The sequence below is a fragment of the Musa acuminata genome, chromosome BXJ2-6 (assembly GCF_036884655.1).
Source record: "Musa acuminata AAA Group cultivar baxijiao chromosome BXJ2-6, Cavendish_Baxijiao_AAA, whole genome shotgun sequence".
NCBI classification, from domain to species: domain Eukaryota; kingdom Viridiplantae; phylum Streptophyta; class Magnoliopsida; order Zingiberales; family Musaceae; genus Musa; species Musa acuminata.
The window spans coordinates 43,675,348-43,700,000 of NC_088343.1; the positions used below are offsets into that span (position 1 = coordinate 43,675,348).

Below are 24,653 nucleotides of genomic sequence, written 5' to 3' on the forward strand. Positions count from 1 at the left end.
GCTCCAAATTTTGAATTCTCTTGGGTTTCCGAGGCTGGCGGTACCACCACCTGTCTATGTCTGACAGACAGCGTATTGGCGGTGCCACCGTCGGACCTCTCGGGTGTTGGGCGGTGCCACCGCTCAGTCCAGCGGTGCCACCGCCCAGTTCTCGGGTTCTGGACGGTGCCACCGTCTACATTATTTCAGCTCACTGGTTGGGCTCCAAACTTGGCCCAAACCAGTTCGAACTCGGGCCCATACTTGGATTATATACCTAATCTTAACCCTAATTAACATGCTAACTATGAATTTAAAGATATTTCCTAAGCTATTACAAAGTCCGCAAGTCAATACTTCTTCCGGCGAGCTTCCGACAAACTTCCGGTGGTCTTCCGGCGAACTCTCGGAAATCATTATGTGGACTCCCGGCAAGCTCCTAGACTTCACGATTTGATCTTGGCGAGTTCCAACGAGCTTCTTCGGCAAGCTCCGATCTTTCTCAGTGAGTTCCGCGAACTTCCCACGAACCTTCCGGCGAGCTTCCGAAAAACCCTTCGGCAAGCTCTCTACTCATTCTCGACTAGTTCCAGTAGCATTCCCGATGAACTTTCGGACTTCCGTCGAACTCTCGAACTCCCAATGAATCCTTCGCGCTTGACTTCGGTACTTTGTTTCGCTTTATGTCTTCATCGTTATCGTAGTTAATCATGCACATACAAGCCAAAACTCTACTCCGATCTAGACAATTATTACAACGCGAATTGACATTCTGTTGCTCGGCACGTCATTGGTTGGCACTTCGTCCGATTCTTCAGTGCATCGTCCTCTCTTGCGGCTTGTTGCCCAATCGGCGGTTGACCTCCGCAACCCCGATATCCTTAGTGCAATTCCGCTCTCCTTGGCCCGATTCTCGACGTCCGAAGCCTTTTGTCGTCCAATATCCTAACGTGATCTCCTCCGGCGCAACATTAAATCCGCCTGCGTCAACTATCTAATCCTGATCGAGTAGACCTGCATCACTCAAAATACAATTAAACATCTAAATATAATCAATTAGTTTAATCATCAAAATCTGATATTTAACACAGGATACTTAGTGAATATGACTTCCTCAATCGCTACCTTAGGATAGCTCATCTTGAAACAAGTTAAGGTGATATAGCATTTGTAATGATACAACGTGACCCCCGACCTCTCCAGACCCTTCCTAAACATGAAAGATGTCTTGTAGTCGATGATCATCTACCTCCGTATCATCATCCTCTTGGCCTCCAATATTTCCTTTGAGCCCTCAGCTTTTTGCCTATACTCTGCTCATTCAGGGTTGCCAACTGCTCGATCACACTCATTGGTCGCAACAACTTGCCCAACGGGCTTTGAGTTATATGTCCACAACGAGTCAAACTCTCAGGTGAGTTGTAGCAATTTGTCCTCTATGCAATGATTGTTGTTTTTGGACTATCTTCAATTGTTCGACGTAATCAGCAAGTCACTGCTAGACCTCTTCCAACTACATCACTAGCTCGGCTCCTACCTTGGTGATAAGTGTTGGGTCTCTTCGCTCGTTCTTCAGCCTCTCCACATCCTCTCTCCAAGATTATCGATCAGACATTGGGAGCGAGGCCGGATTTGAGAGCCTCGTTTATCACAGCTTCGTTGTCGGACTTCCACCACTCCCTTGAACTAGAAGGGATTGAGCAAATCATCGTTGGCATGATTGATGTACACTACGTTGTTCTTACCCAGAATGACCACCTCCTCCTGGTGAGGTGAGGGGAAGGGATAGGGGGCTCGGAGCTTGGGCAGGACGACGATGGCGCCGTGAAGGGTGGCGCGTAGCCACGTGCCCCGCTGCCCCGTGACGGTGAAGTTGTAGACGTAGTTATGGGCTGGTCGAATGGGGGCACTGGGAGATGTAGGCTGGTCCGTCGGCCCACCCCGTGTCGGCGGTATGTGTTTGTGCCTGTGTGGGTAGAAGATCTGTTGGGGATGGAGAAGCAAGGAGAAACAGAATACTACCTGTTGGGGATGGAGAAGCAAGGAGAAATAGAATACTACGATACGAGTAAAAAAAAACCTTTCGACTCAAGAAAACTGATGTAGTATTAAAAGCAGGAGGATTGATAAGACACTTACAAGATACCAAATGCACACAGACTTTCTATCTGTCTCTTTCTCTATATCAATACCTTGCTACATGAACTACGATCCTATTTATAGGACCTAATGACAATCACACTAACTACTAGATCATGAGGTGGTTATAAAAAATCATCTTATAACTACTAGATCATGATTCAAGTGGTTATTGAAATCATCATGTAACCACTAGATCATGATAACAATATAACTATGAATCAAATCAATCAAATCTCAACAAGATCATGATCGAAGTGGGAACAAGTGGAATGTGGCGGCTCACCAGTGGCTGGTAACGTTGTACCGGACGTGGTTGACGACCTTGACGAGCACGGCGTGGCCCTCCCTCGCGGACAGAGTTGGCCCAGGGAATTGCCCGTTCATGGTGACGATGGTCTTGGTGGAGCAGAGCTGCGTCACATTCCGCATGACCACCTGCACAGGCCCAACCAAGGCAAGTCCTTTGATCACCCCAAACCTTCTTTTGATCTATTTCGACTGAGCCTAACAAGATGTGTGCTGCATGTCACCAGTCTCGCATACTTACGTCGAGCTGGTAGTGCGGAGTCCATCCTCGGTGAAATCTGCGAGCAGGCACAGGGCAAACATCAAAGTCCAAACCCGGGCCTCCATGTCCCATCTTCTTCTTTCTCTCTCTCTGCCTCTCTCTCAGTGGTAGAACTTTGTCTGCATGTAGTGACACTACAGGCCAACACGTCCTTATAAACGGATGTGAGCTGCAGCTGCCAAGTCATTGTAAACATTAATTAGGTAGAGAAACGTTGGACAACAGCAAGGCTTTGGTAGAAGAACCGCAGCAAATAACATCTGCATCACCTGGATCCCACATAAACTTCACAAGTTCCGACCCAAACTTTTAGTAGGTGTAGGTATGAAAATTGTCTCAAACTTTTAGTAGGTGTAGGTATGAAAATTGTCTTTAGTGGGCATGACTAATGAAATCTTGAAAAGGTTATCATCATCCCTCTCAAACCTTCATGACGCCCAAGCAGTGAGTTTTTATTAACTTATCAGTGTGATGAAATATCATAAACAATGACGAATCGTCTGACTCCATCTATGGATAACCCTTTCTTATTCGAACCCCCTCATCATATCCAAATGTTAGATCGGATTTTGATACCAAATATTACGACCAAAACTTTATGAACTAACTAACCTATTAACTTCGTTTGATCTAAATCATTGATCAAAATACTTAAGCTGAAGTTGATAGTAATACATTTATCAAACCTTTATAAATCAATCTTAGTCTTATTCACTTTCGATGTGAAACTAGTCAGAGATGTTACAGATTTAATAGTTTGTCACACATCAGAAGTATTCCTTCCAAGAAAATAAATAGGTGAAGACCAAAACTGAGGATACTCCCCAGCCTTATGCTGCCAGGCCAACACCATCTCTTAGCTTTTTACCATAAGATTGCAACAATTATCCTTGCATTAGGATATCTTCTCAAAGCAAAGAACAGCTACAAATTCACTAATCAGTCAGTTCATCACTCGAACATCCAAAGGATCTCTCTCACCACCTTGTCAATGAACATTGCTCCCCAGTCCATTTGCAGAGGATGAAAATGCCAAGATCATTCAAGCTGGAAAAAACACACTCCTAAAGCTTGAGGAAGCCAATGTCAGCGTCTCCTACACTAGAGAAGCCTTCTTAAATAAATAATAGTACTCTCTTGCTTGGCTTGTAGAAGATATTAGAGCACCTGGAGAGTCTGGTACATGCCTTCACATAATTTGCCAAGATATTCAGACTGGTCATGGAAAAAAGAAGATTTTAGACAGATTGGGATAGCTAGATATATGCTTGTTCATGAGGAATTTGAAAGACAAAGGCATCTTCAGAAAGAGAAGAACGTAGAGGACTGACAAAAGATAAGATACACTATGAAGAGCAGTGAAGGATCAAATATTTAACAATGCGTATACCCTGTGCTAATGGCTTTGCTTGCTGCCATGATCTGCAATGCTCTTTTTGATAATTACAAGTTGAATTGGTGTAAACTTGCAGCATTTGGCTGATAATGCGCGGGCTTGCTTTCTCGGTTCATATGGGAGAACAGCCTGCCATTGACGATTAATTTGATATCAGGAAAAGCCAAATATCTAGGAGTAGATAACAGCTCACCAATTTGATATCAGTATTGCGGTGCAGCATGTTGTGTGCCCAGAGTTGAAGATGAAATGATGCATGTAGATAATCCATAGAAAGAATATCTTGTAGTTTGCTACATACAAGCTAAAGTTGCTTTTGAATCCAGTTGTGATTCTGATGATACATTCCCAACTTTGTGCAACTGAACAAGCCCATCCGGCTCAGTCGGTAGAGTGCAAGGCTCTTAACCTTGTGGCCATGGGTTTGAGCCCCATGGTGGGCGGTTTAGTCAATGTTTAAAACGGCTTTGTTGTTGGTGTTGAAAGTTGTGTAATTGAGTCACATTGAGTCACACACCCTGATGCTAAAGAAAAATATTGCTGCAACTTGAGCCAAGGAAAAGCAGAGATGGTCGCTAACTTGATGTGTCAGAAACTAGTCTCTGATTAAGCTGCTAATGACAATGTTAGATTGGAGGTTAATTAATAGTTGGCATACATACAAGGTGAAGCCAAATAGTAGACTGTAAACTTGACCTACAAAAGGGAACATATCTCAGATAGAATAAATCAAAATAATAACTTGCAGTATCCAAGAAGCTTTGGAAAATTCAGGTACCAAGTCTTTATAACGAACATTAAGAAGGATAGCTACATCATTAATGAAAATATGAGAGGAAGGATATAAATGTGAAATGGGTGCAACATTGATGTCCAGAAAAAAGAGCCTTCTATGCATTAAATAATGTATCGAAATTTATTCTGATTGTTAATATGGCCTCTAAGCATTATCATAACTTCCATCCATGACATTGAAGGAAAAGATTTTAGCTGTGGGACTATAGGAGTGAATTCTGAGAATTTAAGAACTTCTGGGGTATCCCATGTAAATGTGAGCTAACAACAGAATAACAAAATAAACACAATAAAAAGTTAACGAAGAGATAGAATGCTGACCTTGAGGCAGAACTTCATAGTCATCATGTTTGAGCAGGACCTTCTTTCATCACTGCCCTAAGAAGTATACTCCATGTAATGGTGGATGGGATTATGCCATGGCTCAAGGCATCATGCAACAACTGAACCGCTTCCGACGTCCTGTTATATGAACAAAGGCCTTTGAGAGCTATGTTGTAAGAGATGATGTCTGGCTCCAATCCAACTTCTAGCATCTCAATCCATACAGTCGATGCTTTTTCACAATCACCAGATTCATAAAGTCCATCCATGAGCGTATTATGGGTGACCAAGGTTGGCGTGCAGTTTCTTCGTTTCATCTCAGAATGAACACGTAAGGCTTCTTCCACTTTCCCAGCAGAACAAAGACCATGGATGATAATGTTGTGCATAATGACATCAGCTCCATCTCCCATATTGAAAACTCTGTTCCAAATATCAAGAGCAGCATCAAGCTTCTTATCTCGACAAAGACCATCTATCAACGAGCTGTATGTGATCGTATCAGGTTTGAAGCCTTTCTCCATCATTTCCCTTGTAAACACAGAAGCTTCAAAGAACCTTTCTGCTTTACACAGACCACCGATAAGGGTGTTGTATGTCACAATAGTAGGAGAGCAACCACTGCTTTGCATCTGATTGAAAAACTGGATGGCTTCTGAGATCTTAGATACTCTGCAGAAGCCACTTATAAGGGCATTGTGAGTTTGCGAGTTTGGTCTGCAACCACATTTAGCCATTTGATTGTAAACGCAAATAGCTTCATCGATTCTCTTGTCTTTACAGAGACCATCTAACATAGATGTATATGCAAAGACATCCAAAATCTTATCTTCACCTTCTTCTGCCTTCTTCAGTACTTGCAATGCCTTGTTAATGTACCCATTCTCACATAACCCATGTATCAAAACACCATAAGTGACCGAATCTGGACGCAAAGCCTTATGTTGCTGCTGCTGCAACTGTTCCCAGAGGATGATAGCATCTTCTACCCTACCATTCTCAAAGAGGCCTCTAATCAGAATGTTGTAACTGACAGTGTTACAGTGCCCTGCACTTTGCATTGATTCCCACAGCTTCGAAGACTCCTCCAACCTCCCTGCTCTGCAGAAGCCATTAAGCAGAGAATTGCAGGTGACAGTGTCAAGAACAAACCCATTCTTCATCATCTCTGTGTAGACTCGTGATGCCCCATCCACATTCCCGGACTCACATAATCCATGAATCAGAATTCCATAGGTGAAGGAATCAGGACGGTGGCTGTTCGCCACCATTCGACCCCACAGCTCCATCACCTCATTGAACTTGCCGAGCTTGCAAAGACCATTCAACATCACATTATAGGTCGCCACGGTCGGACTAACTGCCCTGTCGCTCACCATTCGATTCCACATCTCCATAGCCTTGTCGAGTTCATCATTCTTCAAGAACCCATCGATCAGGACATTGTAGCATACAACGTCGGCAGCCACCTTCCTATCGCACATTTCATCGAAGACCTCGAGTGCTTTGTCCAAATCACCTCTTTTGATCAGGGCACACATAAGGGTGCTGTAGGTGACGTGGTTGGGCTCGATACCGCCAGACCGGATCGTTTGGAGCAGCTCCAGCGCCCGGACGAGCTGTTCGCGGGCACAGAGGCCTCGGATGAGGATGTTGTAGGTCTGGAGGTTGGGGCGGACGCGAGCGCGGGCGGAGAAAAAGGCGAAGAAAGACTCGGCCTCATCCCAGCGGCGCGCGCGGACGAAGGCGTCGAGTAGGGCGTTGTGGGAGCGGACGCCGGGCGTGCAGCGGAAGATGTCGGGGAGGGAGCGGAAGGTGCGGAGGGCCTCGTCGGGCATGAGAGCGCGGGAGAATGCCTTGAGGGCGACGAGGGCCGCCGCCTCGGAGAAGCGGGGGCAACGGGGGTGGTGGCGGAGGAAGCGGAGGAGGCGGGGAAGGTGGGAGGGGGCGGAGGCGGAGACAGCGCGGAGGAGGCGGAAGAGAAGGGAAGGGGAGGGGCATGAGAAGGGATGGTGGGCGGCGAGGGAGTCAAGGTGGGAAAGGGCGGCGACGGGGTCCTTGTGCGCTTTGAGCTCGATGAGTTCGACGAGGTGGCGGAGGCGGGAAGCGCAGGCTGGAGGTTCGGCCGCCGCCATCGGGACCGCTCCGCTGCCGGTCTCGTCACCCAAGACTCGAATTGGTGCGTACAACAATGCGTAAAAGGTTTGAATCAAAGAAATAAAACGGACATGCACGAAGCTCAACAGAGGCATTTAAGATCATGCCCACAGGATCAGGAATCATGTAGGAGGCGTCGAGATTCCCGAGACTACTTGATGGACGGTCAGATATCTGCTGTAGGACTTTATTTGTTTGATACGATTTCGTGCAATCGGTCGTAGCCCCACCGCCCCAAGGTTAATCCAGTAAATTCAACCAACATCCTTATTTTAAGGCCGAAGCCACGGGGACAACATGGTAAAATCGTCTGCAACGACGCCCGATGGGCAAAACAAGGCGAGACACATTGCGGCCTTTTTCACACGGAACCAATGGGTATCGACCGGAATATTGCAACCAAGAATTAGGTGTTATTGTCCTTTCAATCACACTAAAGAAAACCCATGTATTACCGTCCTTTGTATTGTTTGGACTCCACCAACACAGCGTCTAAAAGGTTCCGACGACGACCGCCCGAATTCTTGCCCTCGTAGCATTTCTTTATTAGCGCCTCCAAATTTCTCGTGTGCCCCTCATAATACCAGCTCATAAGGTTCGAAGGGTCTCTTCGCTCCCCCAAATTCCTCGGCCGCTGTGTGTGAGTGAGTCTTTCCTCTCCTTGGCCATATTTGTATTATTGCTGTTAATAATACTCGGTTTCCGCTTCTCTCTTCCCACTTCGACGCCCAAAAATTACATGCTTCTCTACGGTTTGACTGGTATTTTCTTCTCCCTTCTTTTTCGTTTCTTAGGTTACGGAAGACATGTCTCTCTGTAGAGCTTAGCTTGTCTAAATCAAACGATTACATGTAACCCTCATGCTGGATTTCCTTTAATTTCCATGCCCACCCAGGCTTTATTACTCCTCCAAACAAAACCCTAATTGCTCGGGTAGCCTTTCGGACATGAGTTAGTTCCGAGGCCTTATCCCGATTAATGTGGCTGTGGATGTCCCCAATTCGGTCATACGCTTTCCGATCGGTAAACGCAGATGTCGTGTAACATTGATGTAGAGAGGAAAGAATACATCTCTATTTTTTAATTGCTAAAGGAATCATGAACAAAAGGCTCTGTGGAATATGGTTCGATGTCTTCTTCTGTAATGGATTGTGGAGATAGTGGTCTGCCGAGGCGGAAGCATACTCCTTATTTCTTGTCCTCAATTGGCCTGTCAGGTGTCTGCTGAAATGAAAAAATAGGCGCCAACTTCTTCGACTCGGGCGGTCTCTCCATAAATTGATCTCCCCCGACCTCGCGCTCTCTCCCTGTCTCACTCTCTCCATCCATCTCTTCTTCCATCGGTAGCCCCGTGCGAGCGGAGGCGGGCGACGTGTAGTCCCGATGACCAGCTTATCGTTTTGCGACGACGGCGTCACCCTCGACCCTCTCCTAATCCCGACGGAGGAGGACAAAGAAGAGAAGAAAGAAGGGCTTGGCGGCATCTTCTTCCGTCGCATCCCCGTCGCCTCGACCGCCTTCTCGACTGCCCCTGAGTTCCACCAGTTCCTCCCCATTCCGTCTCCCGAGTCGGAATCGCTCCCCCGCTCGCATCTTCCCGACGCGTCGGATCCGATTTCGTTCACCGCGGACGAGGGCGGCCTGTACGATGCCGACGTCGCTGTCAGGCAGTCGGCCGAGAGGATGGCCGGTCGCGAAGGGGACCCGAGCCCTTCCGGGTCAAGAAAGACTACTAGATCGGAACTCGTCGGCATGCTGGCGCTGCTGAGAGGCATGGCTATGGATCCTCGTAACCGGTCGATGGCGGCGGCGGAGGAAGAGTGGTTGGAGACGCAGGCATTGAGAGCTCGGGAGACTTTGTTTCAGACCTTGGATGATGCGACTAGGAGGAGCGAGTTTCCTCCTCCTCCCGAGGTAACTTTTTGCTGATGTTGTTCCTTTTCTGATTCCCGTTGTTTTAGTATGAACTGGATGTAGACTATTTCTCTTATTGTTCCTTGTAGAAAGCATGCATTATATTACTACATTTGCTGGGTAACCAATTTCGGAATCTGCTTTTTTTATCTTCCATTATGATCCTCTGATACTTATGGTGTCATGTAATACAACGGACATAAACACCACAGAGGATCTACGAGTGATGACTTTGTTCCGAAGATCTCAATTGCAGTCGTTTCATTCACGAAACTGAGTAATGACCAGAAAAGTCCATGTTAGGACCAATTAGCAGATGACCTGTGTAGCCTTTTTATTTGGTTGAAACAGAGACACGATTGAGTTAATTGCTAATCACTTCAAATGATATTCTCTTGGGAATTAAATAACCAACTGTGGTTAAGTTACTGTGTATTTTTAGTCGTCCTATCATTCTATTCCGTAGACCATAGCTAAAAGACAAGCACTTCAGATGGTAGTCTTTCTTGGAAAACTGAGTGACTTGTCAAGCATGAAAATTGTTTTTCTAGGTTTTATCTCATTAACCACTTTATTAGATGGTATAAGTGAAGTCAGTGTAAGACATGGATTACATGGAATTGCAGCAACAACGACTAAGAAAGTATGTTTTTGACTGGATTTATGGTTATGGGATATGTCATTACCTACAAGTCCTGTAAAACATGGATTTGTGTATGACAAGTTTTCCCTTTTGAACTTTTGACACTTTAGCATTAAATTCTTATACTTGGGTTATTCTTTGTCATTGTCATCAGCATCTTTGTTTATCTTTTAAATAGGTCAAGGTGCTTAGATGTTGTACTTCTGGTATGACCATGGTCCTAGTTCGACGTCAGTATGTTTGTTACTCCATATCTGTTAATTCTTTATGCAACACCGTATCCATTAGTTGCTTATGCTAATTCGAGGACGAGTGCATCATGTCTGTGCTTTTGTACTTTGTTTATTGTCAAGCAGGTCTTAATTTTGTTTGTAACTGCCAGTCAGTATGATGGTTTTGTTGGGTTCATTATCTTGTTTTCTCACTTGTTTAAACTAAGATGCCCTTCTTGTGTTTCTTACGAAGTTAATGCTTTGAGCATGATCTTTTTCGAAACATCTTTCTTTATAAGAATAAAGGTTTACTTTTTTTGTTTTTGGGAAACTAAAAGAAGAGGTCTCCCCCCACTCAAATTGATAACTAAAACCATGATTTGATATGGTTATTTACTAAAAATAATTAATCTTAAGATGGAATCCCTACATTTATGGACTTTGGAACACTGGAAGAATGTCACCATTTCCTAATAATGCTTCTTTAAGTACTAAAGGCCTATTTGGATCAGATTATTTTACAGGAATTAGTCTCCATGTATAGTACAGGGAGCAATAAGCTCTGAAAGATTTACTTTACTGGAAGTTTTGTCTAATGTTTATAAAAGATTATCTTTGATGGAGAAATGGTATTGCACAAATACAAGATGTATCTTCTATTTTTTTTAAAAAAAAAATTAAAATAAATTTTCATTACGACAAATGGCATACATGATGCTCACACGTGGACTCGAACTTGAGATCTATCACTTGTGCAACAATGCACTAACCAATCCAGATATATCTTCTATTGTTATTTAAATAAATCATAAAATTTTCTTTTATCCTTCTTGTTTGTTTACTTTTTATGATTATCTATCTTCGACATGAAAAAGGAGATGAACCATGTACACAGATATTCAATATATATGGAATGTGTAAAGTTGTTAAACTAAGACCACTTACAATTGTTGTATGGTCTAGTTTCTCAGCTGGTAAGTTGACTTCCCAAAGTTCATTTAGAACAATATCCGAAGTAATCTGGACATTGACAACCATGTTTTACAACCTGACTCGTGCATATGTCTGCATTGTATTCGAAAAGGAAAAGAAATATATGGATAACATATCCTCATATTTTATGTGATATATATATGTATATAATGTTTCCAGTTGTATGCCTGTAAGGAGCATGTAAGAGCATGTACATCCATGCCTGACCTAGACCGAAGACTGTGGTTGGATGTGTGTCTAAGTTAGGTTCATTTGCGGGTTCCGAATACTGGTCAAAGAAAATGCACAGACCTGCACATGACCAAATTATATTTTACTTATTTTTTTTAATGTAATATACAATATAAATTATATATTTATCTATGCGTTCATTGACTTTTATTAATCTTGGCAGAAATTGATTGGTTTTATGTGTCTATTGACGTTCTCTTTAAAATTTTGTGGTGTATCCAAATTATTAGGTTTTTTATTGTTTTTATGATAATTTTCTTTTATTTCTTGCTTTTTGGGGAAAAATTTCATTGTTTAATTTTTTTTATTCTTTTGATTGTATATGCTACTACATCCTTTTACCTTATGAATTAGTTGATTCTTGAAACGTAAGCTCTAAACTGACTTGAAATTGACCTGGATTCATTCACCCACTCCAATGGGGAGGTTGACATCCAAATTTTACCTTTGCTTGGTCTGGGTGTGGGTCCAGAATAGGTGGTGACCGAACTTGACCTTGTTCAAGATTCACATGTAGTGAATAGCATAAGATCGATTTGCTTTGCACAAGAGTCAGATTTATGCAAGCCTAAGTTCTAGACTTGGGCATGAGAGAGACGTAATTTCAAGGCCCTTTGTTTAGCTGAAGTGCCTTGCAGTTCTCATTATTAAAGATTTCTCTGTCTACTGGAATTTTCTGATCCTGGTGAGCAATCAGGTATCTTTCGTGGCATGTTTCCATTTGCTTCTGTTTATTGTCTTCTGTAATATATGAATCCTTGGCTTGCTCTCTGCTTTCCTACTTTAGATATTTTGAATTGTAATTCAATTTAGTCCTCTTGAAGTCACATATTTTGTGAGAAACTAAAATCTGTCTTAATTGTCAATTCCTAGCTATGAATTTTACTGCAAAATCCTCTGGTCATATAAAACACTAAAATATCATTTGCTTGTTCTTTGTTTTATCACAGTAGTAAATTGTCTGTTGTTTTTGGAAAAAATTTCTTTGGTTATAGTTCATGAATTCTTGAGTTCTCAATGTTATTAGTGTTTTTCTTGGTTGGTGCCATCATCAACTGAATTGTTTCAAATTTCAGAGAAAGCTAAGAACTGGCAGAGTTTCCACTGAAGGATCACAGAAGAAGAACAGTGGGAAGCTTGGTTCTGTTGAGGTGCCAACTCAGCCAAAACGGAGGTCTGAAAGGATCGCTCAGAATGCAAACCAAAGTATACGCCATCTTTGCACCCGCAGGCAACGCATTGGATTTGGGTCAAACTTCCAAGCAGATGTGCCTGATTGGACATCCCCACCCAGTGAAACAGATGTTTCTAATTATAACGAGGATTTGAATACCTTGAAGTGGTTGGGTACTCGAATTTGGCCAGCAGAAGGGGATGACAGGAAAATTTGTGATTTAGTTATTGGGAAAGGAAAGCTAAATTATTGTGCCTGTTCCTTTCCAGGATCTGTGGTCTGCATAAGGTCTCATGTGAGTGAAGCCCGACTTAAACTTAAGGATGATCTGGGTCAAGCTTTCTTTGCTTGGGGCTTTGATGGTATGGGTGAAGAAGTTTCACAGTTATGGACAAATGAGGAACAGATGAGCTTTGATGCACTTAAGAGACTAAAAAATGAATCAGGATATAACTGTTTCTGGGAAGTTGCCTCGAAGTACTTCATCTCCAGAAGTAGACGAGATCTTATAAATTATTACTTCAATGTCTATCTTCTGCGACGAACAAGCAATCAAAGTAGATTGACACCTGAGCATATCAACACAGATGAAGAGGATAATGAACACAGTGAAGATGCCAGAAGGATGAAAAGAATAGTGATAAAGAAAAAGGCAAAACTGATGAGGAATCATGATCAAGATTCTTCAGGTGTTAATAGCGTAAAGTCCTTTACCTTAGCAGCCTAATATTTGTTCCTGCATTCAATTTGAAGGCTTATACATGTGTAGAGAGAGAGAGAGAGAGAGAGAGAGAGAGAGAGAGAGAGAGAGAGTAGCTCTTCTTGGGCTACTTGATGCTTAGCCAGTTTTTAAGATATTTTAAAACTCATACTGGATATTTAAAATTTGATTTCTACCCATTGAAGTTGATCTACCTCCTCAAGTGTTTCTCCATATAAGGTACTATCATATTTGAAATTCACTATCCCATTCATCAGCTTGTTCAAAAATCAACAGTCTAAATCATGTTATTTCATTTAGTTTTTGTCCCATCTGATGGAAAATAAATGTACATGAACTATCATAATATTTCACATGGGAGAATCAAATTAGCAGTTGAAACCTTGAATTTTCAGTTTGATGATTAATTTTTGACATGATGAAATCTCATAATTCTATAATGTCCATGCACACTCTGATTGTGTCGGAAATGAATAAAAAATTGAGTTTGTAAGGTGTGATGACAACCCTTTGTAAGGTGTGATGACAACCCTACTGTGGAGTGTGATGTCCTCCTATGGTTCTATTTTTTACCATGGGTCTCAAAAGGTGAAGAAATCTTAATATAGCATCATCTGTTACAATATTATTTTTCCTAGCATGGTAAAGGAGAGGAGCCCCAAGGCCATGAGTAAGTTTTGCAGGCTTTTCTAGAAAAACCCAAGTGCTTTGTCCCAGATGAGATGCTAAGATGATTGTCAATAACCTTCAAGTTTAAAGATTTTGGATGTTAAGTTGGCATCCATTTAGTAGTCTTTTGGAATTTTCTGGTATGCAGGTCAATTGAACATAAGTGACAGCAAGATAAGTATCTAACTCCACTTTCCGAGGTTTTTGAATTTTATTTGGTCATTCTGTTAGCTGAGTTAATATATACTAAGTATGTTTAGCCAAATTGCTCATGATGTTTGACTTTTCAGTCTTTTGTAGCATTAGCTATTATGTGGCATGCAATCCTCCTTATATTTGATACTGTGGTACTAATGATTCAGTATATCATTTTGGTTTTCAACCGAGAAGGTTATATCTCTATTTGTAGAATTGATTCAGTACTTATTTTTCCTTTTTAAGGGAAACCCTTCTGTAAAGTTTTGAGCCTCTTTCATTTTGTGTTTTCCTTGTTGCAACAATTCTTTCCGGAAAGAAACTTCTCTGGTGTACTTTGATCTCTTACACATGCAACTAACACTAGTGACATGTTAAGACTAATGCTGTGAATTTTCTAGTGACTGACAGATCGACTCAAAACCTTTCTGTATTTTTTTTGCCTTCGCCTCTTGGTATACACTAGCTCAATATATTGTATGATTGAAGTGTAATCGTGATTGAAGCGTACTGCTTATCTCATTCTTTGTTATTCTTCTAAGGTCATATTGCTCGCTCTGTTAGCAAATAGTAAGCTGAGATGATGATTCTAATGGCTGACCGTTTTGGCCAAGAAAAATGCTAAATGAGAGAAAAGAAGGTTGGAAATTTTGTAGTCGACTTTGCAGCCTTATTTGAATTGAATTGGATTCTAATGAGTTCTAATCAGGCTTGAAACAAATTTGAGTAACAGTAAGTATATGCGTCGGATTTGGATTCTGAGTTTGAAGTTCTTGAATGGTTAGTCAAATTTAGATTCAAATAGGATGGAATTTATAGATATTTATCCATTGTTATTCGAATGGTAAATGATAACAATAGTGGTCGAATCATTTGCTGTATCTTAGTTGGCCTATTTGAATCATGAAAGCATTTTAATCAGGTTTGGTATGAGATTAATAGGAAAATAAGTATTGGAGTTCTTGATTGGTCCAATTACACAACCCTTTGGTTTGGTTCGAGAGATAAAAATAGATGGAGCGAAATTGAGAGAGTGAGAAATGAACTCATAATATTTTAGAGATAATATCAAAATTTGAATATAAAAGATACTGTATTCAAAAAATAAAGAAAGGAATGTTCTTTGATAAGCCAAAAAACAATTTTCCAAGTAAATTTGCGAAACAAGAAATATTTTCCGTTTTATGTTATTGAATCAGCACAAAGCATCGCAAAATGTTTCTAGTAAATTCGAAAACCCCGCGCAATTCACCCCCCCGTACCCCTATATAAAGGTCGATGAGCCGGACCACCCTTCTGTTATCGCTCTCTCTCGGGAAGGTCTCGAGGGCGGCCTCGCGGAGCAGGGCCTCGCTTCGCAAGCTTTTCTCTCATCCCGCTGGGGTTTCGTCCAAGAACGACGCTTCCGGCGAGTTCTTGGAGGAACACGAGCCGCGGAGGCCGAGCTTCTTCGAGTTCCTCACGTTCTTGGCTTCGCAAACTCCCGTGGCGGTTCCGGCGAGTTCTTGGAAGCACAAGCCGCGGATCCGACTCTCGTCTCCTCCCGCTACGGTTTCATCCAAGAACGGCTCTCCGGCGAGTTCTTGAACCGGGAACCGCAGAGCCCGAGCTTCTTCTAATTCTTCGCGTCCGAGAGGGCTCGATCTCCTCCAGCTACGGCCCAAGGACGGGCTTCAGGGGTTATCCTTGAAGAGAACGAGCCATGGAGCCCGAGCTTCTTCGAATTCGTCACGTCTCCTTGAATTCCTTCGCTTCGGACGCCCTTCTCTCATTCCGAACATGGTTTCGTCCAACAACGGGCGATTCGGGCGAGTTCTTGGAAGAGAGCGAGCCACCGGCCTCGAGCTTCTTGGAGATCCTCTCGTCTGAGAGGGCGAAGGTCTCCACGCTGGGGTCAGCCTTGGCCCTCTGACATTCCGATCGAATGCCTTCCGCGGCCCATGGGTGGATCGAGTCCTTCGCCAGCATGGTCTAGGTAACTTCTTTCCTCCTCTGTTTCAAGATAAATGGAATTAGGGTTTAGGAATCCTCTGGAAGTTGAGGGGGTCAACATGAGGCGAACTATAGTACCAAGAAACAGTGTTACGCTCGACATGCCTGATTTGCTTCATAAATATAATCTTAATCATTCACCAATGCTATATATCATTTATATGAAATTTCATGAATCTCATGTCCTTGTTAACTTGTTTGTGATATTGAACAATTTTATCGGATAATGAGCATCTGCACAACAAAGAAAAATTGATATGATTTACTATTCTTCTATTCTACTCTTTTTGGTTCAGTGACCAAAGTCTTGCAGCCTGTAATGTATGACTTATTTTGTGTGATTCTGAACTAATTTTCTGGGGATAATAGTATATGTAATATCTTTGGCTGTAATACTTCTAATTAATGAAGCCCCTGATTATTATTATTATTCCAAAAATGAAGTTGATATGCCAATGCTCGTCTTTGAAGTGTTTATGCTGAACCTGAAAACTTGTTGACTTTATTCTATATATTAAGGCTTTCCTGCGCTCCCAAAATGTTTTTTTCCTTGATATCATCTCGTTTTCTAAACCTGTATCAGTTTCTTAGTATCTTCATATATACTTCTTGTGGCCTCATATCATCATCAACAGTTGCAGTGGAGTTCCATTTAATGATGGCAAGCTAGCTTGACGTATCCATACAATGTCTTAGCCAAGAAGAAGGGTTATTGAGGTACGATCCATAAGTTACAGGCTTATTTTACTTTGGTTTTTTGTTCCATAAACTTTATGCTAACTGTTCAGTTCCCATATTGTACTTATCTTCAAGTATTTGCACTTTATATGGCTGCAAGAAAGCAAAGTTCTCGTTGTCTAAACAGTCGGAAGCACTGGAAACATGGATGCTCGGTCATTTGCAGAAGCAGCTCAGGTCGACGGTAGCAAGTAAGTATGACGTTTTCTTTTGTGCGGTTGAAAGCTTCATGATCCATACAATTATGAATTTCTTTTTGGCACAATGTGCCGAAAGATACTCTCACCCATGCTCGTCCGAGTCGACGATGACTCGGTTAACCTCTTCACGTCGGTTGTTTCCTCGAGGTGGTCTCACTCAAGGTAGTTGTGTCTTCAAGTTAGCATCATTAAATCGGTCGCCTTTAAGACATTTTCAAAACAATCATGTTTTTAAATTGATCGTACCTTGAAGAACAATGTCTTTAAGAAGGCCGCATCATCAAATTATATCTTTAAGAAGGTCGCATCGTTGGTTACATTGTCAAATCTTCTTTGTTGTTAAATTGATTGCGTCCTTAAGACGGTCGAATTGTTAATGCGATTGTACCCCTCAAAACTATCATTTTCTCAAATCATGCGTGCCTTTAAAATATGACTACACCATCAAATCGATCACACGTCTGGGACGTCTTCAAGTTGGCCTTGTGTTTATATCATCCTTACATCGTTCTTAAGTCGATCACAGCTTTGTGTCGGCTGCACCGTTCCTTCGAGTCGGCCGAAGCTCGAATTGATTGAGTGGGATGCTACCTGACCTTTTCATGTTGGCAGTAATTCGGTTTTTGCAAGAAGATGACTGTAATTGGATGCCAATGAAACACAACCTGGTGGTAAAATCTTTTCCTTAGGGAGTTTTCCATCTCTATTACCAGACCGTACATGCTTTGACGTCAATATTAATAATTAAACTATAATAAGCGTTGGTCAGTCATGATCACACAAATTTGACTAGAGCCCGATCCACTTTGGTCGGGTCAACCGACGCCTAATCAAACCCGACCTATCTTGTTCGGGTCAGCCCATGACTAATTAAAATCAGCCTACCATGATCAGGTCAGCCCAAGCCCGACTCAAGCTTAACCGGACACGCACGATGTATCTATTCGCTTCCTCGGATACAATATATCCACTCAAGACATCAGCATAGCAAATCCTACCTCCATATATATATATATATATATATATATATATACACACACAGCCCAATCAGATCGATATGACAACTCTTATTGCAACGAACGGTTCACATCTAAAGCCGTTCAAGTCACGGTCCCCGTGTGAACTACCACCAGAGATAGCAGTAGGTCCAAATTTTCACGTTTTGAGCATCCAAAATATCCTATTGTTCTTTTTTACCCTTTATCGGGAGGAAAAGAAAAATAAATATCTGATTCACTCGTGCAGTGCTCGATTCATAATCGCACTCGTTCCGTATCTTCTTTTTCTGATTAGAGAAACTTCGATATTTTCATCAGCCATCTCTCTTTCCCGTCACCCCCCTCATTACTTCTCGATATTTCTTTTTTTTTTTTCTTTTATCGAAGGCTTCTGCCTCTTCACAATACGCCAAAATCCGCCACTTTTGTCCGCTTCTCTCTGAAACCGTTCGTTCCCGGGACCCCACGTCTTTCGCCTTTTCATCGAGTCACGGACGCTGCACAAAAAATATCTCGCTTCCATCTCTTTTTCTCCTCCTCGGGTGGCCATTCTTTTTCCCCCTTCAATGCATTCTCATCTTGGATCCCCGGCTTCCCGCACGTGACTCACCGCCTAGGATTAGTACGCTCTTTTGATTGAAGGCCGCGCCTTCGCGAAGAGAGGCGAACCCCATTCTCGAGTTTTTGTGGCCTCACTCGGCTGTCGGACACAGTGGTTACTTCTCTTCCAACTCAATTCTGTTTTCCTCTTCTTTTTTTCTCTCAGTTCGCGTGGTATGATTTTGATTGTTTATAATCCATTCCAACTTCATTGTGTTTTCTGATGATTCGAGTTCTTTATATCGTAGCCGGCCATTTCCTTCTTTCCTTTTTCGGGTCTTAATCCGTATTCGAAGCTTTTGTCGAAAAGCAAAAGACAAGAAATACTTTAGAACATCTAAAATTATAATCGAGATACATATTGCTGAGCTCACATGTCGTGGTTATGGATTCTTTAGGGAGCTTTCCCATGGCAACTACCAAAGAAACCAATGCCACAAAGGTTCCCGCTATCGCCCATCCTTTGGCAGAAGAATCGTCGGAGATCGCGTCCAATATCGCCTACCATGCTCGCTATAGCCCTCACTTTTCCCCTCTCAAGTTTGATCCAGAGCAAGCTTATTATGCCACCGCAGAAAGCGTTCTTGATCTCCTGATTCAGGTGAGCCCTTAGGGGACTGGTACTCATCATCCTTGAGTTTGCTGATCATCTGGTGGTACGGTTTGCAGAGGTGGAACGAGACTTACCTCCATTTTCACAGAATTGACCCCAAGCAGACATATTACTTGTCGATGGAGTACCTACAGGGTCGTGCTCTGACTAACGCCATCGGAAATCTTGGAGCGTCGGGTGCATATGCTGACGCTTTAAATAAATTGGGTCACGAACTTGAAGAAATTGTTGAGCAGGTACTATATCTCCTCGGTCAGTCCTCACATTCTTGTCAATCCTTAGGCCGTCTTAATATTGGAGAGGTGTTACACATAAATAAGATGAAAGAGAGAGAGAGAGAGAGAGAGAGAGAGAGAGAGAGAGGAATCACGAAGAGGAGGGATGCTATGGGATGGGGATGGGGTTTATATTCTTAATCACAACCTGAGATTTTAACTTATCTACTTGCTATAGTGACATAAAAAGGCTCCCACTCCTGTTATTCTCAATTCTCAAAAATCTTAATCGTTTAGGACTTTGCAACTATCAATCATAGACAAAGTTCAGATAATTGTTAGTGGCATCATCTAAACCCAATTCTTTTAGAAATTAACAAGTAAATGCTATTTTACAGAAACATCATCTGCACATCTAAAATCTAATTGAAGTTCTATTTACGCAATATGCAACTGGAAATTCTGTTGATGGAAACTATGAAATGTACTCATCTACAGCAGGAATGAAGAACGATGACTAATAAAACCCTCTTTGAGACCCAAGGTGAAGGGAAAGAGAGGAATGCATTTTCTCTGACAGCAGCTACTATAGAATTTCCTGGAAAGACTATAGTTATGTAACATTGTGGTCATGATACTGGATTTCTCAATTTCAAAGCAGATAATCTAAATGGCAATCTATAGTAGAGGTCCATCTGGATATAAGGCATGGCTTTACCTTGCAAATATTTTTTAAGAAAGAAGACATCGAGTATATGCATCAGGAAAGTTTCTGTCAACAGCTGGCCATTTCTATTCAATCTACAATATGCTTAAACCTAGAAGTAAAGAACAACATAAAGCTCCTTTAACTTTCAATTATTATCTTCTCTTGAATTGATGCTCAAAGTGAGCTTTATTATTTTACATATAAAGCATGTTGAAAGCAACTTCCCTTCATGACACTGCAACTTTCTTTTATTGTTTTCCTATCATCTTATTGCTACTTCTTTAATGTAACCGCTTTAGTATATTCATTTTTTCCAATAATCAATCCCTGACATTTTGAACATGCTGCCAAGAATATACCATGGATATGTGTTTCCATGCAGTAATTGTTTTCAATTTTTTGAGTAATTCATGGAAAATGTTGCTGTTGTATGCTTCCGGTGGCAAAGAATTTACTTGTCTATGTTTGAAGACCATACCTTTGTTAGTTTCCTCGTTATCGTTTCCTTCTGTCATGTAGAACTTTATATATTGACAATTATCATCATGGATGAAAATTTCACAGACTGTATCAAGGCACTGGTATGTTGTCATTATTTTATCTTGGAAATTACATACGACATGCCTTTGCAGGAGAAAGATGCAGCATTGGGAAATGGAGGTTTGGGAAGACTTGCATCTTGCTTTCTAGATTCAATGGCAACATTAAACTTACCTGCTTGGGGTTATGGTCTACGATATAGATATGGGTTATTTAAGCAACGGATCTCTAAGGAGGGCCAAGAAGAGGTAGCTGAAGATTGGCTTGAGGTACTTTTTGCTCTTATAGCTCTTTGTATTTTTTACTATCATAAAAGACTTATAAAAAAACTGGTGTCTGTTGATGTTCACTTTGACAGAAGTTCAGTCCATGGGAGGTTGTCAGGCATGATGTTGTGTATCCTATCAGATTTTTTGGCCATGTCGAGATCTCCCCCACAGGATCGTAAGTGCATTTACTTTGGCACTTTGTTTCTCTGAAGCAGTTAAAAGTGAAGCTAAAATTTCTACTTGCTACTTTGTTGTTTCTTAAATGATCTGTAGGCATATGCACAAGCAGTTTGCTTACTTTGAGAATTCTGGCCCTTTGATGTCATTATTTCATTTGCTTCTTATTCAAAAATACATCAAGGTTATGATGAATGTTGAGTGGACTTGTATGGTCAATATGGAGTGCATGAAAGAAGCACAAATTGAATTTTGAATTGAGTTTGCAGATTGTTGAGATGAAGCATGGAATTTATTTTGTTGAATTTTGTATAGAACTCTTTCTATCTACCAATCTATGCCCTTCTTTTTTGGTGTCCAACAAAGACACACTGGTATCTGTCACTGATGCGCTTATATTTTTCTTGTCATTTTTAAGTCGCAAATGGGTTGGAGGAGAGATAATACAGGCATTGGCATATGATGTACCAATACCTGGATACAAGACAAAAAATACCATTAGTCTTCGCCTTTGGGAAGCAAAGGCTAGTGCTGAAGACTTCAATTTGTTTCAGTTTAACGAGGGACAATATGAATCAGCTTCTCAGCTTCACTCAAGAGCACAGCAGGTATAACTTTTATTATCTATACAAAAGTCACCAATATAGACTGGATAGTGTGGCCTCATCATCTTAAGCTAAACTAAGTTTTACATGTCATCAGAAAAGCTCAAAGACCTATGAGCTTGTCCAGGCGAATTGCATATTTCATATGTTTCTTTTCAAATGATATATGTTGGTGATTCTTTGTGGTTCTTTTGCATACATTTATGATAGTAAGCTCTCTGGGGCTTTAAGATTAAGTAGTTTAAATGGATTTGGTCTCTACAACATCTAATCATTTGAAATTATGAAAAATTCAGTTGGTGTTAATTGCATCAATTTATAGTAGGCACTTGAGAAGGCCTTGACCAGTTTAATTTTGGTTGCAGATATGTGCAGTTTTGTACCCCGGTGATGCTACAGAAAATGGGAAAATGCTGCGACTGAAGCAACAATTTTTCCTCTGCAGTGCATCATTGCAGGTTTGTTAAATATAACAGCTTGATCTGCAGTATTCTTTGATTAGGTGCCATCTAATGAAAATCATTGAGACTTTGGTTTTATTGCATTATCATACATGACTCACTGACATTGATTGTCATATATTCTGCCAGTGACACGCAGGGAAAGACTAGGTTCTTGTCTCCACCATTTTAATGGGTGGTAGATAGTGAATCTTGTGTGTCATTTTGGTCATAAATGAATAAGTGGGCCACACAGACTTTGAGTTTTAGTGATGACCAGGGGTGCACACCCACCTCTGCAACCGTGTAGGTTGATTCTTGGAGAACTTATCTTGGTTCTAGCACATTGAAAATAGGAAAATACTATACTTGCAGAAGAAGATTGTTCATGTTGTTCCTTTAGTTTGCATTTTGCTTATAGGCTAATTGCCTTGAAGTTACTGTGTAACACCCCTGATTAGTCCCACAACGGGAGTGGACAAGATTAAGATTGACTTATAAGGGTCTGATGAGTGTACTACTATCAACTTCAGTTTAAGCATTTTGATCAGTAGTTTAGACCAAATGAAGTTGATAGGCTAATTAGCTCATCAGGCTCGGGTCATGACATACTGTGGTTGTATGAGGTTACCAAAACCACTTCGCAATTCTGTCTGCTTCCTTGATACTACTTTGGTGAACTATGCAGGACATCATAATGAGATTTAAGGAGAGGAGGTCAGGAAACATGACGTGGAAGTGGTCTGAATTCCCCAGCAAGGTTGCTGTTCAACTGAATGATACTCACCCAACACTTGCCATACCAGAACTGATGAGATTGCTCATGGATGATGAGGGACTTGGCTGGGATGAGGCGTGGGATGTGACAACAAGGTGTGTTTAGTAATTTCATTTATGTTACGACAAGGTGTTGTAAAGCTTTTGCCATGATGCTTTTATCAATACTCTTGACCTAGATTTTCTTCAAAATTTTGCTTCAGAACTGTCGCTTATACCAACCACACTGTTCTTCCCGAGGCACTGGAGAAATGGCCCCAAGCTATAATGTATAAGCTTCTTCCACGACATATGGAAATCATTGAAGAGATCGATAAGCGGGTATTCTGATTCTGTTTGCTTCTATCTCCATTTCACTGTAACCTTAAGTTAATGTGTTGTAGTATTCTGGTTTTGCAGTTTATGGCAATGATTCGCTCCTCTTTAAATGGCATGGAGAGCAAACTCCCTGCTATGCAAATCTTAGATAGCTCCAATCCTCTTAAACCTGTGGTGCGGATGGCAAATTTGTGTGTAGTGTCTTCTCATACGGTATGAAGTTCCTTTTGAAATGAGTCATTTAAATTCTCAACTGCTGCTGTTTGATAGCTGGGATTCATGATCTAATAGTGACAGGCTTTGTGCTGATCAAGAAGGCAAAAACTTTTAGCTATTTAACATTATTTTACCCTTTATCAACTCAATTAGCTCATGAGGTCTACAATATTTTACCTTCATGTTCCTGGTGAATATCAGTTTCTTTGATAGCAGTTGGGACATTATGGCTTGTTATTGTATGTCAGTTTATTTGGTTACCATGATATTTGTGAGTAAGTTTGATAAAAATATATGCAGGTGAATGGAGTAGCCCAGTTACACAGTGACATTCTGAAGTCAGAGTTATTTGCAGATTTCTTTTCCATATGGCCTACGAAGTTTCAGAATAAAACTAATGGAATTACACCTCGTCGATGGATCCGGTTTTGTAGCCCCGAGTTAAGTGACATTATCACCAAATGGCTTAAAACAGATGAATGGATTACAAATTTAGACCTCCTTTCTGGTCTCCGTCAAGTACGTATGTTGCGATGTTTGTTTTCATGATATGCTCTGTGCATCCGAATTCTGACCAAACACATAATCTGCTGATATTTTTAACAGTTTGCTGGCAATGAGGAATTGCATGCTGAGTGGGCTTCAGCCAAGATGGCGAACAAACAACGCCTGGCACAGTATGTATTGCATGTTACTGGTGTCACCATTGATCCCAAGAGCCTCTTTGACATACAGGTTAAGCGGATCCATGAATACAAAAGACAGCTTCTGAACATTCTGGGAACAGTCTACAGATACAAGAAACTAAAGGTACAAATGTTGATCTGAACCTCAAATTCACTACGGGAGGCATGCATTAGAAGGCCTCAAAAAAGTGCTGAATCTACTTATGTTTTAAACACTATCAATAGGTGACATGCAAAACTGATGCAATTGTACTTTGTCTCTGTACATAACTCCACTATCATCAACCAGGTAGTGTCCAGATGATTAAATTATGAATTGTGACTGGGCTTGTTGAAACCAAATAATTAGCTATTCAGGTAAACTCTAAGCAACATGTTAGAAAGTACTAATTGTTTCAGCATGACGTTGAAGTAAGTTGGTCCAGCTGCATTTCATTCTCCAGATGG

At 41.4% G+C, this 24,653-nt stretch overlaps 3 protein-coding genes, 1 long non-coding RNA gene and 1 other non-coding gene across 9 annotated transcripts in view; 4 read left to right on the plus strand and 1 right to left on the minus strand.

Moving 5' to 3' along the window:
• Positions 1 to 3,376: 3,376 nt before the first annotated feature.
• Positions 3,377 to 7,404, minus strand: LOC135581580 (pentatricopeptide repeat-containing protein At3g09060-like). Of its 2 annotated transcripts, none has more exons than XM_065114837.1 (3): positions 5,202 to 7,404; positions 4,080 to 4,214; positions 3,377 to 3,904 (listed from the first exon to the last, which is right to left on the minus strand). In XM_065114837.1, the coding sequence occupies exon 1, from the start codon at positions 7,337 to 7,339 to the stop codon at positions 5,225 to 5,227; it is 2,115 nt and encodes a 704-aa protein (XP_064970909.1). In that variant the 5' UTR covers positions 7,340 to 7,404; the 3' UTR covers positions 3,377 to 3,904; positions 4,080 to 4,214; positions 5,202 to 5,224. The 2 variants fall into 2 exon arrangements, with proteins under 2 accessions (XP_064970909.1, XP_064970910.1); XM_065114838.1 differs by having other exon boundaries at positions 4,080 to 4,696.
• TRNAK-CUU (transfer RNA lysine (anticodon CUU)) lies at positions 4,456 to 4,528 on the plus strand. The gene has a single exon. It is a non-coding gene; the product is annotated as a tRNA-Lys (tRNA).
• A 457-nt stretch (positions 7,405 to 7,861) lies between the features above and the next one.
• Positions 7,862 to 13,442, plus strand: LOC103990192 (AT-rich interactive domain-containing protein 2-like). 4 transcript variants are annotated; one of them, XM_065114840.1, is made up of 3 exons: positions 7,862 to 8,005; positions 8,579 to 9,275; positions 12,431 to 13,442. In XM_065114840.1, the coding sequence occupies exons 2-3, from the start codon at positions 8,745 to 8,747 to the stop codon at positions 13,253 to 13,255; spliced, it is 1,356 nt and encodes a 451-aa protein (XP_064970912.1). In that variant the 5' UTR covers positions 7,862 to 8,005; positions 8,579 to 8,744; the 3' UTR covers positions 13,256 to 13,442. The 4 variants fall into 4 exon arrangements, with proteins under 4 accessions (XP_064970912.1, XP_064970913.1, XP_064970911.1 ...); XM_065114841.1 differs by having other exon boundaries at positions 7,867 to 8,001; XM_065114839.1 differs by having other exon boundaries at positions 7,984 to 8,122.
• Positions 13,443 to 15,854: 2,412 nt separating this feature from the next.
• Positions 15,855 to 17,313, plus strand: LOC135613723 (uncharacterized). The gene is made up of 3 exons (XR_010487361.1): positions 15,855 to 16,088; positions 16,741 to 16,822; positions 16,944 to 17,313. It is a non-coding gene; the product is annotated as an uncharacterized LOC135613723 (long non-coding RNA).
• A 1,273-nt stretch (positions 17,314 to 18,586) lies between these two features.
• LOC135615832 (alpha-glucan phosphorylase, H isozyme-like) overlaps positions 18,587 to 24,653 on the plus strand; it is an 8,013-nt gene continuing 1,946 nt past the window's right edge. Inside the window, exons 1-12 of the mRNA XM_065114843.1 lie at positions 18,587 to 18,756; positions 19,040 to 19,242; positions 19,311 to 19,490; positions 20,811 to 20,987; positions 21,077 to 21,162; positions 21,583 to 21,772; positions 22,135 to 22,227; positions 22,898 to 23,082; positions 23,190 to 23,307; positions 23,386 to 23,517; positions 23,821 to 24,039; positions 24,127 to 24,330. Of these exons, the coding sequence (XP_064970915.1) occupies positions 19,051 to 19,242; positions 19,311 to 19,490; positions 20,811 to 20,987; positions 21,077 to 21,162; positions 21,583 to 21,772; positions 22,135 to 22,227; positions 22,898 to 23,082; positions 23,190 to 23,307; positions 23,386 to 23,517; positions 23,821 to 24,039; positions 24,127 to 24,330 (1,776 nt within the window). The 5' untranslated portion in view covers positions 18,587 to 18,756; positions 19,040 to 19,050. The remainder of the gene's footprint in view (positions 18,757 to 19,039; positions 19,243 to 19,310; positions 19,491 to 20,810; positions 20,988 to 21,076; positions 21,163 to 21,582; positions 21,773 to 22,134; positions 22,228 to 22,897; positions 23,083 to 23,189; positions 23,308 to 23,385; positions 23,518 to 23,820; positions 24,040 to 24,126; positions 24,331 to 24,653) is intronic.

What these genes read in the sequence shown, in the direction of transcription:
- LOC103990192 (XM_065114840.1), top strand. Translation starts at nt 8,745, where the DNA reads ATGACCAGCTTATCGTTTTGCGACGACGGCGTCACCCTCGACCCTCTC. An exon ending in AGTTTCCTCCTCCTCCCGAG is followed by an intron (nt 9,276 to 12,430) that starts GTAACTTTTTGC and finishes TTCAAATTTCAG; the next exon opens with AGAAAGCTAAGAACTGGCAG.
- LOC135581580 (XM_065114837.1), bottom strand. Translation starts at nt 7,339, where the DNA reads ATGGCGGCGGCCGAACCTCCAGCCTGCGCTTCCCGCCTCCGCCACCTC.